This window comes from Castanea sativa, chromosome 10 (genome assembly GCF_040712315.1).
Source record: "Castanea sativa cultivar Marrone di Chiusa Pesio chromosome 10, ASM4071231v1".
Lineage (NCBI taxonomy): Eukaryota > Viridiplantae > Streptophyta > Magnoliopsida > Fagales > Fagaceae > Castanea > Castanea sativa.
Genome location: NC_134022.1, coordinates 13,852,699 through 13,869,712, shown reverse-complemented (window position 1 = coordinate 13,869,712; position 17,014 = coordinate 13,852,699). Strand labels below are relative to the sequence as shown.

General features: G+C 39.6%; 1 protein-coding gene across 1 annotated transcript; it reads left to right on the top strand.

The window, feature by feature from the left end:
* Positions 1–11,207: 11,207 nt before the first annotated feature.
* LOC142613684 (putative sugar phosphate/phosphate translocator At1g12500) lies at positions 11,208–12,892 on the top strand. Its single transcript, XM_075786133.1, has one exon. It carries the CDS (start codon positions 11,397–11,399, stop codon positions 12,462–12,464), a length of 1,068 nt encoding a protein of 355 aa, XP_075642248.1. The 5' UTR covers positions 11,208–11,396; the 3' UTR covers positions 12,465–12,892.
* The last annotated feature ends 4,122 nt before the right edge of the window (positions 12,893–17,014 follow it).

Genomic DNA, 17,014 nt, shown 5'->3' with positions numbered 1-17,014 from the left:
TTTTAACTAGTGTTATTGTTGTTTGGCTTTCTTTTTTTTTCTTTTTTTTATTTAAAATGTATTCAAGTACAATTACCTCGTCTAGAGTGTTCTGGATGAGTTTATTAACAATTGCTTTTTAATGCTTAATTTATAAGGGTTTTTGGACGGTGGTCGTCTACCCTCTTTGGAGTAACGAATATTTTCTTTATCTGTTACCTATTATATGGACGAGCTTATACATTTGTTATCATTTATGCAATTTTCTTTTAAACAATGTTCCACTTAGGCCGATAATGACAATTGCATTACTTTTGCTCGTCCTATAGGCATTATGACTCGTCTTCTCGCAAGGAGTTCATAACGTTTGTTTTACTCGTCTTGACTAGCTGCTCGTCTTTAGAATGCTATGCCTTAATGTCTACTTTCTTTCTTAGACGAGTGGGCCTTGGTCTTTTCTTTTTGCTTTATGCTTAATAAAAGGAAATCTTGGACGAGCATGTCTTAGCTTTTTCTCTATGCTTTATCCTTGTTTCAAGGAATGCTTGGACGAGTGTGCCTTATCTTATTTCTCTTTGCTTTACCTTTATTTAAAGGAAAGCCTTGGACGAGTATGCCTTAGCTTTTTCTCTTTGCTTTATCCTTGTTTCAAGGAATTCTTGGACGAGTGCGCCTTAACTTATTTCTCTTTGCTTTACCCTTATTTAAAGGAAAGCCTTGGACGAGTGTGCCTTAGCTTATTTCTCTTTGCTTTACCCTTATTTAAAGGAAAGCCTTGGACGAGTATGCCTTAGCTTTTTCTCTTTGCTTTACCCTTGTTTCAAGGAATTCTTGGACGAGTGTTTCTGCGTCCGAAGATTTCTATTCGTCTTAGGCTTTTGCCCCTTCTGTGGGTATTATTATGGAAACTAGATCTATGCATCAAATACATAAGAAATCCAAACCATATTATTACATGAACATTGTTCACAAGCGTGGCACATGCTTATAAGCTAGTGCCTTATTAATATACTTAAGAGAAATACATAATCTCGTCTTTCATAAGCTGGTCTGTAAGCGGTGCAAAAGTTTGAGAACTAGTGCACTTTTTATTCACAACACACCATAATAGTAGTAAGAATACAACAGTAAATATAAGCGAACACGCAAATCATAGCTGTAACTTTGCCATTGACTTCCCTCGTCCCTACTTATCACTGATAGTACCTCCTCAAATGTTCCACGTTCCAGGGATGCTCTAACTTCCGCCCGTCCAGAGCTTCCAGGTAGTAAGACCCCTGCTTCTTGCAGTTGATTACCCTGTAGGGTCCTTCCCAATTGGGTCCCAATTTTCCAAGAGCTGGGTTTCTGGTCGCCAAGGAGACTCTTTTGAGGACAAGGTCCCCCACACTGAACCATCTGGGTTTCACCATGGCATCATGCTGTCTGGCCATAAGGTTTTTGTACCTTGCTGTCCTTTGCTCCGCATCCATTCTTACCTCGTCAATAAGATCGAGGTCAAGACAAAGTTGTTCCCCGTTCTCTTTCTCCTGGTACTCCATCACTCGGTGACTAGCCATATGAACTTCCGCCGGTATGACAGCTTCACTTCCATAGGCTAGTTTAAAGGGGGTCTCTCCCGTCGGAGTTCGTACAGTTGTCTTATAAGCCCAAAGAACACCTGGTAGCTCGTCTGGCCATATCCCTTTTGCCCCCTCGAGCCGAGTCTTGATGATTTTCAGCAAGGATCGGTTTGCTACTTCTGCTTGTCCATTTTCCTGCGGATGGGAGGGTGATGAATAGTGATTCTTGATCCAAAAACGATTGCAAAAGTCCATAAAGGGCACGTTGTCGAATTGACGTTCGTTGTCCGATACTAATACCCTGGGTACTCCGAACCTACATAGAATATTCTTCCATACAAAATTTTTCACGTTTTGCTGAGTGATTGCTGCAAGAGGCTCGGCTTCTACCCACTTGGTAAAGTAATCGATTCCTACCACCAAAAACTTCATTTGCCGGGTTCCTATGGGGAAAGGGCCTAAGATATCCAGTCCCCACTGTGCGAATGGCCATGGGGCCATCATTGGGGTTTGGTACTCTAACAGCTGTCTAGGTACATTGCTGTAGCACTGACACTGGTCATATACCTTGACATAGGCTTTAGCATCTGCCTGCATTGTAGGCCAGTAGTAGCCGGGACGGACAATCTTATGGATCAGCGACCTTGCTCCTGAATGATTTCCACATGCTCCTTCATGAACTTCCCTTAGAACATAGTTTGACTCGTCAGGAGCCAAGCACCTTAAGTAAGGTTGGGAAAAACCTCACTTGTACAATACTTCATTTATGAGGACGTACTTGGCTGCCCTGACCCTTAACTTTCTTGCTTCATCCTTGTCTTCAGGAAGTCTTTCATCTTTGAGATAAATCATTATTGGACTCATCCAATTTTCTCCTCCTTCTATCTGCTGTATGTCAGGGATGCCTATGCTTGGCATATATTGGATGTTGTTGTACTCGTCTGTAACCACTGTCGAAGCTACTTTTGCCAAGGCATCCGCTTCCGTATTTTCCTCCCTGGGTAGTTAAACAAAACTTACAGCCGAAAATTTTCGTGCAAGTCGTTTCACTTTGTTGAGGTATTTCCTCATTCAATCTTCCTTAGTATCACACATTCCATTTACTTAGTTAATGACCAGCTAAGAATCTCCTCTGATTGTTACCGACTCCGCCCCTAAGGACTTAGCCAATTCCAATCCCTTGAGTAGAGCCTCGTACTCAGCCTCGTTGTTGGTAGTTTGATATTGTAGACGGGCTGCATACTCCAACCTGTCACCCTCAGGGGACTTCAGTATAACCCCAATTCCTTTTGCATACAGTGTGGATGACCCATCGACATTGATCACCCATTTCTCAACACTTTCGTCCTTGTCCAGCTCATCCTAGTTGGGGGTGAACTCTGCGATGAAATTTGCCAATGCCTGCGCCTTTATCGCACTCCTCGGGAGGTATCTGATATCAAACTCGCTAAGCTCAATAGCCCACTGTACTAGTCGTCCAGCAGCTTCCAACTTGTTCATTGCCTTCTTTATAAGATGGTCTGTTAGGACGTTGATGATGTGAGCCTGAAAGTAATGCCTCAGCTTCCTGGAAACCGTGATCAGTGCAAAGGCTAGCTTCTCCATCATCAGGTATCGTCCTTCTGCTCCTCTCATTGCACGGCTCGTATAATAAACCGGTTTCTGGATTCTCCCTTCTTCTCTGACCAACGCTGAACTTACTGCGTGTGGGGACACTGCCAAATACAAATACAACACTTCCCCAGGTACAGACGGACTCAATAGCGGCGCTGTCATGAGATACGTCTTCAAGTCTTGGAAGGCCCTTTGACACTCGTCCGTCCATTCAAATTCCTTCCTTAGGACTTTAAAGAAAGGTAAGCACTTATCAGTAGCTTTCGAGACAAACCTGTTAAGGGCAGCGACCTGTCCGGTAAGAGACTGGACTTCCTTGATATTTTTTGGTGGTTCCATGTTCAGTATCGTCTGGATTTTGTCCGGATTTGCTTCAATTCCTCTGTGCGACACCATGAACCCCAAAAATTTTCCTAACGAAACTTCGAAAGCGCACTTGCTTGGATTTAATTTCATGTTGTACCGCCACAATGTATCGAAAGTCTCTTGAAGGTCGTCTAGATGTTTGCCCTCGTCCTGGCTCTTTACCAGCATGTCATTTACATAAACCTCCACATTTCGCCCGATTTGAGGACGGAACATATGGTTAACCAGCCTTTGGTAAGTTGCCCCTGCGTTCTTCAAACCAAAGGGCATTACCTTGTAACAATACAACCCTTGGCTCGTAATGAATGAGGTCTTCTCCTGATCCGCTTCATCCATCTGTATCTGGTTGTAACCTGAGAAAGCGTCCATGAAGCTAAGCACTCTGTGACCTGCCGTCGAGTCAACCAACTGGTCAATGCGTGGCAATGGGTAACTATCCTTAGGGCAAGTTTTGTTTAAATCAATGAAGTCCACGCACATTCACCACTTGCCGTTAGCTTTCTTGACCATGACCACGTTCGCCAACCAATCTGGATAATAAACTTCTCGGATGAACTCTGCGACGACCAACTTCTGTACTTCTTCCTTAATGGCATTGTCTCGCTCAGGAGCGAAAATCCTTTTCTTCTGACGCACTGGTTTTGAGTAGGGACACACGTTCAGGCTATGGGTAATGACCCTCGGATCAATGCCAGGCATGTCCTCATGACTCCATGCAAAGACATCGAGGCTTTTCTTCAGGAACCGAATCAAAGCGTGCTTTGCCCCCTCTTCCATGCTCGCCCCAATTCTAGTAGACTTCTCAGGCTGGTTATCGTCCAAAGGGACGTCTTCTAATGCTTCAGTGGGCTCCGCCGCGATCCTTCTCTCGTCTATACTCATTGCCTGCATGTGGTCGTCCATGGCCAGTATAGCTAAGTAGCATTCTCTGGCAGCCAGCTGATCTCCCTGTACTTGGCCTACTCTGTGCTCAGTTGGAAATTTGATGGACAAATGGTAGGTAAAGGTTACCGCCTTCCAGCTATTCAAAGTTGGCCTTCCAATAATTGCATTATATGACGATGCACAATCAACAACGAGGAAACTTACCTCCTTGGTTATCTGCTGTGGATATATTCCAACGACCACTAGTAATGTGATGGTGCCTACAGGTTGCACTTTCATTCCCCCGAATCCTACCAATGGCGAGTTCACTGGTTGAAGCTGATCTCGTCCTAGCCTCATTTGCTGGAATGCGGGGTAGTAGAGAATGTCTACAGAGCTTCCATTGTCTATCAACACCCTCCTGGTCATGTAGTCAAAGATGAGTAGGGTGATGACTATCGCGTCATCGTGTGGGTGGTGAAGTCGTCCTGCTTCCTCGTCCGTGAACGTAACAGTCTGCTGGTCTACTTCCCTTGTCCTAGGAGGTCGTCCAGACAGTTGGATGTTCTGCACCACCTTCAGGTACGTCTTCCTTGACTTGGATGACTGCGCTGTCGAGTTTCCTCCTATAATTACCCTTATTTCTCCTAGTGGGGGACATGATGATTCTTCCACCTTGGCCTTCATTTTCTCATCTCTTTGGTCTCGTCCAAGGAAGTTCCTCAGTTTTCCTTGTCTAATGAGATTTTCTATCTGCTGCTTCAAGTCAAAACACTCGTCCGTATCATGCCCATGGTCCCTGTGAAAGCGGCAGTACTTGCTCCTATTACGCTTGTTGGGGTCTCCCTTCATTTTATCCGGCCACTTCAAGGACGGATCATCCTTGATTTGCATAAGAGCTCTAGTGGCATAGTCAGGGGCGTGTATTGCTGATTCCTCGCGGAGGAACTGGCCTTCTTACCATCCTTATCTTTCCTCTCGTCTGCCCGAGCTTTCTTTGGACGAGGTCCTTGATCCGAATAACGATGGTGACCTGCTTCCGAGCGTTCTGCCCTTTTTCTTTTCTTGGCTATGATAGCGTCCTTAGCATTCATAAAATTCTAGGCTGAATGGACGAGATCGGCCATGGTCTATGGTTCCTGCTCGTAGAGCTTATGAATGAACAAGTCAAAATTGACCCCATTGTGGAAAGCGGTCAGTGATAACTTGTCATCCATCTCGTCCACCGTCAAGGCCTCCCTATTAAACCGGGTGATAAAGGATCGCTAATTCTCATTTTCCCCTTGCTCTATAGTCAGTAGACTAGAGGAGGAACGCTTGTGACGCTGTCCTCCAATGAAATTGTTGACAAACAACTTACTCAACTCTTCAAATGATCCCACCGAGTTTGGGGGTATCTTACCGAACCACACTCGCGTTGGTCCCTTAAGTGTGGTGGGAAAAGCTCTGCACATAATCTCGTTCGGGACTCCTTGTAGGTGCATAGTTGTCTTGAAAGTTGCAATATGGTCGCAAGGGTCGCGATTTCCATCATACGAGTCCAGAGAAGGCATTTTGAATTTTGGAGGTAGGGGTGACTGCTGATGGAAGCCGTGAAAGGGGAGTCCGTTCGGTGAACGATATCATCCACTGGGTTCGCTCGCCTCATGTTTTCCCTCATTTCATCCATGGCTTTTCTCATCTGGTCCATCTCTTTTTCCAAGTGTGGCACCCTTCTTGAAGCGGTACCCCTTGTTTGATCTTCGGACTTGACGTTTTCTCCTCCACCTTCTTGACTCAGTGCCCGTCTATCCGCGTGTCCATCTTGCCGCTGCCTCCTGAGGTTGATCTCCCTATTCAACTCCTGGTTTTGACGTGTCAGTTCTTCCATAGCGGCGGCCATGGGTTGTATATGTTGAATGGAAGGCGGTCGCATGACAGGCGCTGACTTGCGATCACGAAGGGGGTTGCTAGAAGCATCCCTACTCTCCTGGTGGCCTGGGCTTGTAGCCCTTGATCTTGTTCGAACAATTCAGCCTTTTGTCTAGGAAAGACTAATCCTTGACAACGAAAACACAGTCGAATGAAAAGAACAGTGAACAGTGCTCGTTTATTTTATTTTTTTTATCTTGCTTTTCCCACAGACGGCGCCAACTGATGATGCAAGGAAAATCAATAGGCTGGATGCTCCAGATTTGAAAGGATCACTCGCTCTCTAATGGCCTGAAAAACAAAGGAAAACGATCAAAGGTGACCGGGATCACCGGCCAAGAACCCTCCGATGGTAAAGTCAGTTTTCTCTCTATATCTTTTGAGTTCCAAGTTCTTGGGAAAATGTTGAACGTACCTTCTATTGGTCTGAATGGCTGTTTATATAGTGTCCTGGGGGCAGTTATTGAAATTGTAACCTCCCCTGAATTTCTGGAGGTCCGGGGTTCTTGGATAACTCCCATAACCACCTGACAGTTGTATTTTCTTACACAACGGTCATCGGAAGTTATGCGTGTATTATGGAATGGTAAAATGTGCTTAATAATTCTAAGTGTAAAAGTCTTGTCCATGAGTCTTTACGTGGACGAGTCCTCTCGGGATGGGCTGTGCGCATCCTTTGGATGAGGGATGTAGCTTCGCTATCATCCAAAGACGGCCTTGTGCGTTATCCTCGTCTTAATGATAACTCCTGGACGGCTGCCGAGGTGATGACCGTCCAGGGACGGTCTGAGCGTCTTTATCCCTCATCATAACCCATTCCAAGTGTGATTGGACATAATCTAATAATTTGTTAAAAGCTTCCAATCGTAATGGTGCATCAACAAATTTAATTGCATCATAATAACTTATATGTTCATCTTCAACAATATAGGTAAGAAAATTGTTACCGTGACTCTTTTTCTTCCTAGTTCACTTACTTCTTCTCAATTCTTGCACATCACAACAAGATCATTAGAAGTATCAATAGGTTCATGAAACATATTTTCCTTATTTTTCAAAGGAAACTCATACTTAAAAAAGTATTTTTAAGATTCAACAATTGTATTAAATTCTAAATACATCACTATTGATGAAAATAATTCTATATCATGAACTATAGCAAACATAACCAAAAAACACACAATCGCATATTTAAGAATCAAGTTCCCTCCTTTTAGGTTCATGTAGCATGATCTTAGGCAAGTACCCCCACACTTTGAGGTATTCTCCTGTTAGATTTGGGCAACATGTTAGCGAACCACCCCCACAATTCAAGGTATACCAAGTTAGGCTTACGCCATTTTCAATTTCATTTTATATTTTATAAAATTTGCGAATTTTCATCTTTGGTTCCTAATAAACAAAGCTAAGTAAATATAGAATGGTCATCAACAAAGATTACATAAAATCTTTGACATCATTATACCAAAATTGTATAATACAAATGTTTAATCATTCATTTCTTTTTCACACAACCATAAATGATTACTTGAATACTTTGGCAAGGAAAATAAAATTTAATTAAATTATAGTATCATTGTATCTTCATCATACAAAAGGAGTATTCAAGTTCATATGACACCATTTTTCTCACTTAACAATAGGAATGCCTTCACCATAAGTCTACACCAATTTTTTTCTCTTTCAGAATTGTACCAAAAAAAATAAAATTTTATCTCATTTCTCATAAAAATTATCACTAACATTTTTTTTTTATGAATTCCAAAAAACATTTCTCAGATACATTTTTCTTTAATCTCATGTTTCTCATATTTCAATAGACATAAAACAATTCATTAAATATGATAAACATATAGTACACACAAATTGCATATGCAATAAGTTGATATTCACATTTCAAGACAATGTTACATAATATTGTTCACATATTGATTTAGATTAAAGAATCAAAAACATGTATGGATGGACATCATTTATTTTTTCTTCTAAAATATTAGTCCACCAAATTGTTTAGATAAACTAGATAGCAAAATAAACTCCACAAAAGATATAAGTAATTATATCTAAGAATATAACTACTAGCATTTTTTCTTTATAAACATAATATCATATCACAATATAAAATTTCATGATCAATAACTTGTTTATCCATCTTGAAGCATGAAGCTCAACCTTTAAGATTGTTGGAAATATTTTAGTAAATAAACAAGTTTTGATATATAAATAATATCCCAAATAATTAGCAAGAACATAAAATAAAAAAGAGTTTAGAATAATCTCACAATACTATAGAATCATGCTGCGAAAGCGTTGTCTTTAAAGGTTGATTCGTGCCACCTGGAGTAAAACTCGGTGCAATTGGTTCTCTTGGCCAAACAACCTTCCAGGATTAGACTATAATGTCAACCCTTGTGATAGACACATTTCTACTTACGAAGGTTCAAGAACAGCCCTCTATTGCCTTTCCTTAAAACAAATATAAATTGTAGAAAAATATGTGGGAGAGACATATAATAGGATTGTGTATATCTAAATATAGAGTAGTAAAAAAAACTTATAGGGAAGGGTGTGACGATGGGTATTATATAAAATATTCATGACAATAATAACCTATAGTTATTATTAACTAATAATCCATAAAAGCCCAACAGCTATATTATCCATTATTGCCCAACGGCTATTTTTCTCATAATTGCCATCGGCTATTTTAATCATAATAAAGTGTTTGGAACACACACCCACACCAACGGGTGGGATAGTGGATATTCATGCCTCCATCAAACATATACAACAAAGCATTGCAAAGTTCTCTCAATAAGCACCATCAGGGACTCACCCCTCATGCAACAATGTTGTTCACTCTTGCAAGTGGCACGCATCTTCCCTTGGATGCATAAAGCTTAACACTAATGCTGCCACAACCAAGAATAGCAATGCAATTGTTGTTGCTGCTAGGGACTACAGAGGTGAAGTCCAGACGATTTGGGCAAGAACTATTCCTACATGCTCCCCCCTTAGATCAGAAGCAACGACCATACATTGGGCCGTCCAGCTTGCTAAGGATGAAAATTGGCCCCACATTGTCATTGAGGGAGATGTGAAAAATTGTTTTGATCCTTTATCCTCCTCACCAACCACCCCAGATTGGTCTATCAGCAACACCATTAGTAGCATTCTTAGTCTTAAAGAGTCTCTTTTTATTTGTTCTTTCAGTTGGGTCTAGAGAGAATGTAACACGAGCACATGCTGCTGCTAAACTCTCACTTTCTAATTTCTAGTCATTTTGTTTCAATAATCTCAGCATTCCAAATGTCTTAAAGACAGTCTGTGAGGTTGATTGTTGTTCCCCAATTGTAGTTTGATTTCGTTCAATAAAATTGAAGATAAAAAAAAAAAAAAAATGCACTATTATGAGTTACATTTGTTTAAATTATGGTGACATGAATTACAACGTGGAAAAGCTGAATATATAATCCTATAGAGGTATGCATCCTTATTTCTTACACAAAGATGGGTGGAACTCCCATTTCTTCAACTGCTTCTACAAGTCTACATTAAAGTTCTTGTTCACAATTTGTAGAGATTTTTTAAGTCATGCAAAACTTTATGTGGTGGCGGAATTAGATCCCAATGACCCTTTTAGCATATTTATTTATTATAAAATATTTAAAATAAATGAAATCTAAACTGTCGATTGGCCTTAAAGTAAGGGGAAGCACATTAGAGAGTAGTAATCAAGAAGCTTACCCTACAAAGCTTAGATTGTACCCTCTGCAAAATACATGTGGTCCTAATACGCTAATAAAGGTCGTCTTCTTTAACCAATCAGATGCTCCTCCTCTCCTACATTGGTCAATTTATCTTATTCCAGAATGAATTTTATTTTTATATGTTTCGAATTCAGTCTCTTTTTGAAGTGTAAATCACATAATTAAGACCTTCTAACTTTCTTCCTCACCCTTTATCAAAGTGGGCTTCTTTTTGAAATTTTGGGGGAAACATCCCAGTCTGTTCTGTTCCTAACGTTTACTAAGGAGGGAGAAGGTGGTGTTTCCTCTTCTTTTGCTTAATACACTACTTAATTTATTAATAAAAAAAACAATTAGGCCCTTGATTTGTGTTGTGAGATGCGAACTCGATTCAAGGATGTGACAGCAACACCATTAAACTAGAGAAAGGGATTGAAGACGACATCCTTCCGTTCCGTATGTATTCAATTACGCTAAGCCTAAAATAGAAACCATATGGATGAATCTCATTCTAATATTTCTAATTCTGAAAAAAAAAAAAAAAATTAGCATTATAAATTTATAAAATAAAAAGAGTTGCTAAGTTTAGAAGATTTTCTAAATCTCTTACCATAATTAATGTTGAGGAATTGCGGATCAAAAAAAACTTGCGGATCAAAGAAAGCCCACGGGCTTCTCTCCCGGTCATACATAACATGGTTCAACCTAAAAGTCATACTAGCAAAGAAAGATATTTCCTAATCTAATTCTCATCAAAATCTTTCCAAGATTTTCTGTGTTAGTGTTTTTGATTCCCTCCAGTCTAAGTCTCAACCTCCAGACCAGATTCCACCCAAGATTCTGGTAATAATAAACCAATCAAAAAACAAAACAAAAAAACTTTTCAAAGCCCAGAATTTACTCTCTCATCCCATTGGCTACTATAGTCAACACCCACACGTGTAGACCATGGGTTGAACAATGTATTTTTTTTACTATCAGTAAAAAAAAAAAAAAAAATTAAAGGCAAAACGTGGTAAAAATTCCTAGTCAGACCGTAGTACTTTAACAAAAGGATTCATCTTCCAACACCGACACTGTAACTTAAACTCTCTACCTTCAGCTCGCTTCCCCATATATTATTTATTCCATCCATGCCCCATCCTAATCCAACGGCTCCCACTAGTCCTCCACTCCAAATCTAAATCTCCACCCTACGATTAGATCCACACTCATTCGTTATCTATATGTTATCCCCTTCTCCCCCACTCCCTCAGATCTAAGCAACCACTCCCTCTCCTTCTCTCTCTCTACCTCACACAAAGGAAGGGGCAAAGTTGGAAGCTTAAGTTACCATTTTGTCCTTCCGGCAATGGTGGAGGCACAGACATGGACGACGCGGCGAATGAGCAACCCGAGACTCGACACGACGGCGAACGACCAAGTCCTCGACATTCCGGCGACTCCGCCTGGCGACGTACGGAACAACAACGCCTACACCGGCGGATCCTACTTCTCGCCGACGGTAATGACGGCTCTGATCATAGCGTCGTGGTACTTATCCAACATCGGAGTCCTCCTCCTCAACAAGTACCTCCTCAGCTTCTACGGCTACCGATACCCGATCTTCCTCACCATGCTCCACATGATCGCCTGCGCCGCCTACAGCTACGCCTCGATCAACTTCCTCGAAATCGTCCCTCTCCAACACATCCACTCCAAACGACAGTTCTTCAAGATCCTCGCACTCTCCGCCATTTTCTGCTTCTCCGTCGTCTGCGGCAACACGTCGCTGCGCTACCTCCCGGTGTCGTTCAACCAAGCGATCGGCGCAACGACGCCGTTCTTCACCGCCGTCTTCGCCTTCATCATCACGTGCAAGAAGGAGACCGCGGAGGTCTACCTCGCTCTCCTACCGGTCGTTTTCGGAATCGTCGTAGCCAGCAACAGTGAGCCCCTCTTTCACCTATTCGGCTTCTTAATCTGCGTGGGGTCCACAGCTGGACGCGCTTTGAAGTCCGTAGTTCAAGGGATTCTGTTGACCTCCGAAGCCGAAAAGCTACATTCCATGAACCTTCTCTTATATATGGCCCCAATGGCCGCGCTAATTCTGTTACCGTTCACGCTCTACATTGAGGGAAACGTGGCGGCGGTTACGGTCGAGAAGGCGCGTGGGGACCGCTTTATAGTTTTCCTCCTGATTGGGAATGCCACGGTGGCGTATTTGGTGAATTTAACCAACTTCTTGGTGACCAAGCACACGAGTGCCTTGACGTTACAGGTTTTGGGGAATGCTAAAGCAGCTGTTGCGGCAGTTGTGTCCGTTTTGATTTTCAAGAACCCCGTTAACGTTATGGGAATTACGGGCTTCGCGGTTACAATTATGGGTGTGGTGCTTTATAGCGAGGCCAAGAAACGGTCTAAGGTCACTACCCATTGAGGGGAAAAAAAAAAAAGATTTTTTTTCTTTTTCATTTTCATTTCCGATTAACACGCCTCTTTTTATTTTTATTTTTATTTTATATAAAATTGTTTATCGCTAAAAAAAAAACATATGAATTCATGGAATTGTTGTACTGTATAGGATAGTGGAGAAAGGGAAAGAGGGAATTTGGATTTTCCGTTTGGTTTGGTTTTTTTTTTTTTGGTTTATTCTCTATTTTTGGGGGCTTTAAATTGGTGGGGGCAGTTAGTTATTAGAGAATATAAGAAGAATTCTCTCATTTTTAAACTTTCTCCCTGTGTGTAAGCATTTTGAGAACATAGAAGGCTGGATTCAGATATCAATTTTAGATGTACTATTTTTTGTGAGGAGGAAAACTCTCTCATACAACTATTTGGTTAAAAAATAATTCTGTCTTTTGACCATCATTTTGCCTCACATATTGTCTGTATATATGTTGGTTCTGTTTATTTCACTTTTTGCTTCTTTGCTTGTATTGGTTATATTGGTTCTGTCTTTACCTGGATGCAAATAATAAAACTTGAATCTTGTCGGATTTATATTGGTTATATTGATTAGCATTAAATGATTTGATGGGCAATCTGGTTTTTATCAGAATAGTAGAAGAGACCATTTTAACTTTTAATTGTTGTTGGATCCCAAATTTATTTTTCAAGGAAACTGAAGTTACTCCCTTTTGCTTTGCTGGTATTTAGCTTCGATTTGCTTCTCAAATGTGTTGCAATTGTTGCTTATTACTATGATCTCAATTGTTTATGTCATTGGGGGGTAGGAGATAATCATAATGCATAACACAACATAATATGACTTGTTGGCTAGATTATCAGTGGCTTTAAGGGAATTCTTTGATGCTTTGATTTCTAGCTCTTCAGGTAAAGGTTTCAGACTTACTCTGTCACATAGGATGTTTTGTGTAGTTAATGAAAAGACTGATAAAATTTTGCAAGGAAATCATTCAAGAGAGAGGGATTATTTTGAGCAGTATAACAACAACAGGGCCTTAATCTTGGAACTTTGGAGTCAGCTATGGATCCTCAACAAACTATTTGAGGTTGGCCATATGTATGTTTCTCTGTCCTTCTATCATATCCAGAATCGTATTCTTTGTTACTTCCTTAATTAACGGCTTTTTTTTTTCTTTTTTCTTTTTTCTTTTATTCACACACACACACACACTACTTCTACCAGTAATGCTACTGTATCGTTTTGAGCATTATAAAGTCTCAAAAAATAAGTACTGTGAAATTCAACAACCTTGGGTGTGAAATCAATTTAAATAGAATTAGTTTAATGCTGTGTTTAAAGTTTGGGATGAGGATCTTGCATTTGTTAGAAGGGAAGATAGGAAGAAGCCAAACTGTTTATTTGCTAATCACATCATAATTTGGTATTACTTGCTGGGGAAAGAAATGCATGAAAGTTGATTTTCTAGTGAATTTGAAATCACTTGTGCTTGTGAAAAGCAATGCTCATTGTGTGAGCCATGAAGAAGTAAAAGCAAGCTCATTAGATGTGGATTTTTTCTTCCTCATTTTATTTGTATTTATATTTGTTAATTTTTCATTCGTTCTAGAGACAGGGATTTAATTTTTATACAAATTTAGTGTGTTTGTAACCTTGTAGTTTCCGGTAGCTTTTATTTGCACAGTTTTTATCAAAAGATATAGTCTTTGGTAACTTTTATCTTAAATGTAAGACAAAACTATAAGCTAGCTTATTCTAGAAATCAATAAATAATTAAAATAAATAAATGAATGAATAAAACTAGTTTTGTTATTTTATTTTTAAAAAAAAGCTGAGACAAAAAGCCAAGAGCTTCCAAATAGACTTTTAATCATTTGTATTAGCATACCAGGCCTGGCCACAGGGTTGTTTGATATTATATGTTGGCTATGATTTTAAGTGCATTATAGGAATAGCCTCTATTCTTGTTTTTGTTCTTCATCTTTTCCCTTTTCTTTGTGGTTGTCGTTATCTTGGGTTATGTTCTATTTTCCTGTTAGCACAAGCTGCACAACTTCTGTTTTACCTCAAGTCAAAGAGGTTTTGAGTTGATTAAACATCATTGAGAATCATTGTAATGGTAGTAAAAAGATTTTTCCATCCATAGCTAATGAGAATGATCTAAATCTCCAGTAAATTTTGTATCAGCTAAAAGTTGACGGCCAACATCTTCATGCCCTACACGCCTCCTTTTTTCTACTAGGGACAGTTCTGAATATGGGCGTTGGTGGTTGGAATGATTGATCAAGTTGCAACTATCTGTCTATACCAATCTGCACCCAGGTGTGTGTCGGTAGGGATTAACTTGAAGGTGACATATTTCCCATGCAGTTTAAGCCAGAGATATCTCATTGTTGGTCAAAATAATAACGTTGATTGCTAATAGACTTGCTATATATGGTGCAATGCATTTGCAGTGCTGTTGTGTGAAATTTCTCTTTGTGCATCTATCTGCATCAGAGACTGGGACGTGTTGAGATGCCCTTATTTAAATTTTGGTGGTTGTTGAAATTTGCTTCTGTCTAGTTAGCTTAAATTCTATTTATTTCGTTTGTTGGAGTGTTGGAGTGTTGGACAGTAAGATGTAGTGTTTGGTAAAACTCATCTCTCTCAAAGGTTAAAACTTAATAAAACTAATTAATTCGGAATGGGAAAAAAAATTAGAACAAAGAACCCAGCGATGTGGATTTGTTCAAGCTCACCCAGTCTAGGAGAAGCATGTTCTGTCACTATTTTTTTTTTGGGGTAAAAGCTTGGGATTGCGATTGGTTAACATGTATCGTCAAGCTCAAGGTAGAGCTTGCCAAATGTCTCAAATTAGTCACCTATTTCATCAGAAGGAACTTCATTCTTTGTTTTTCTTCTTGTTAGTTTCTTCCTCGTCGTAACCTTAATTCATTATTTTTTGCTCGGTCGTGATTCTTCATATTTTATAAGCTTTTGTTTCTATAATAATAATAATAATAATAATAATAAGTGATATTGTTATTGGCTCTAAGCCCTATACAATTCTCAATGCGTAGTTGGAAGTTGAAACCTGATAATGATTCGTGAGCCTAATAACTCCCAAAAAAAAAAAGTGAGCTTAATAGAGCTGTTCAACCTAGTTTGATGTAATTGTTAGAACATATGTGAATCATGTTAGAAACATATGTCATTTAGAATTGGCTAATTTTTTGAAAAAATGCACTTTACTTGTAATTGGATAGATCTAAGATGTGTTTAATACTTCAAAGAACAAGAGTTCAAGTTCAAGTCCAAGTATTGAAGTTATGCAAATTTGTCCACGAAACAAGTGAAGAAATGCTGGAATTTAAAACTCGACAGATGACATCTATTGAGGTTTAAAAGGGAGTTTCAGCCCGATGCTCAACAGCTTCTCGACAGATACCCTATCTATCGAGATTTATGAAAATCAATTTTTCAGATCTAATTTCATGCATATCAATGTGTATGTGTTTAGGCTTTCTTTTTCCACAATCCGAAACATATATAAGGATTATTTTAAGGGCTGTAAAAGGTTGTGCAAGCGTAAGGCAAAGTTTTGTTCATGCAAATTATGACCGGAGACAGAATTTGTCCTAGTTCATCTTTCTCTTAAAGAAGTTGCTGCATCTATACGCCGTAGGGTTTTGTGACCAAGGAGTTTCGTGATATTCATCGTGTTAATGAACAGAAGAACTTTGCAGCCAACATTCTTCTCAAGTTGGTGGTTAGTCATGTACTTGGATTCGTGCATCGATTAGTTAGTCATGTATTGGGAGTCGTGCATTGAAAATGAGAGATTGTCACCACAAAACAGGTTCCAATTGTGTATTCGGGTAAGGGTTCAACTGTAGGTTAGTATAAGGTACTGAGATTTCTTTACTTGTAATCGCTTGTTGTGATACTAATGGATTTTCGGGAGTGGTGACCTTAAATTCACCCGGTGGAGTTTTTGCCTTGGAGGTTTTCCCCATTCGTAAACAAATCATCATGTCAACTTTATAGTCTGCTGCATATTAATTTAGTTGGTGATTTGTTTGTGCTACCACGTGTATTGCATATTAATGAATTAATTAATTAATTTGGCTAATTAATTTATTACAATGGATCAATACATTATTGGCCTATCAGTAATATACCAAAAACTTGTTCTAGAGTTGCCCTTATACTTTTGTAAACCCTAATTAAAACTGTAGATCTGAAACAAAAACAAAACCAAAAGGCAAAATTTGCACGAGTCTCAATTAGTCAAGATTTTGGTTCAGTCGGTTGAGATAAGTCAATCTCGATTGGTCAAACTAAAATCGAATTGAAGTCGAGATTCCTTAAACTTTAGGTCTTTTTACTACTTGATCCTTGGCTTATCTTGAACTTGAACTTGACTTCAAATACACTCAAGACATACTAAGATTCTAAATTTTGATTACACAAGGTGACAATTTGCCAACCTCGTCCTATGGACCCAACGTAAACATTTCAAGCATGAAGCATGGTATGTTATTTGATAATAGAGATGTTGTTTGATTGGTTGTTGCTTC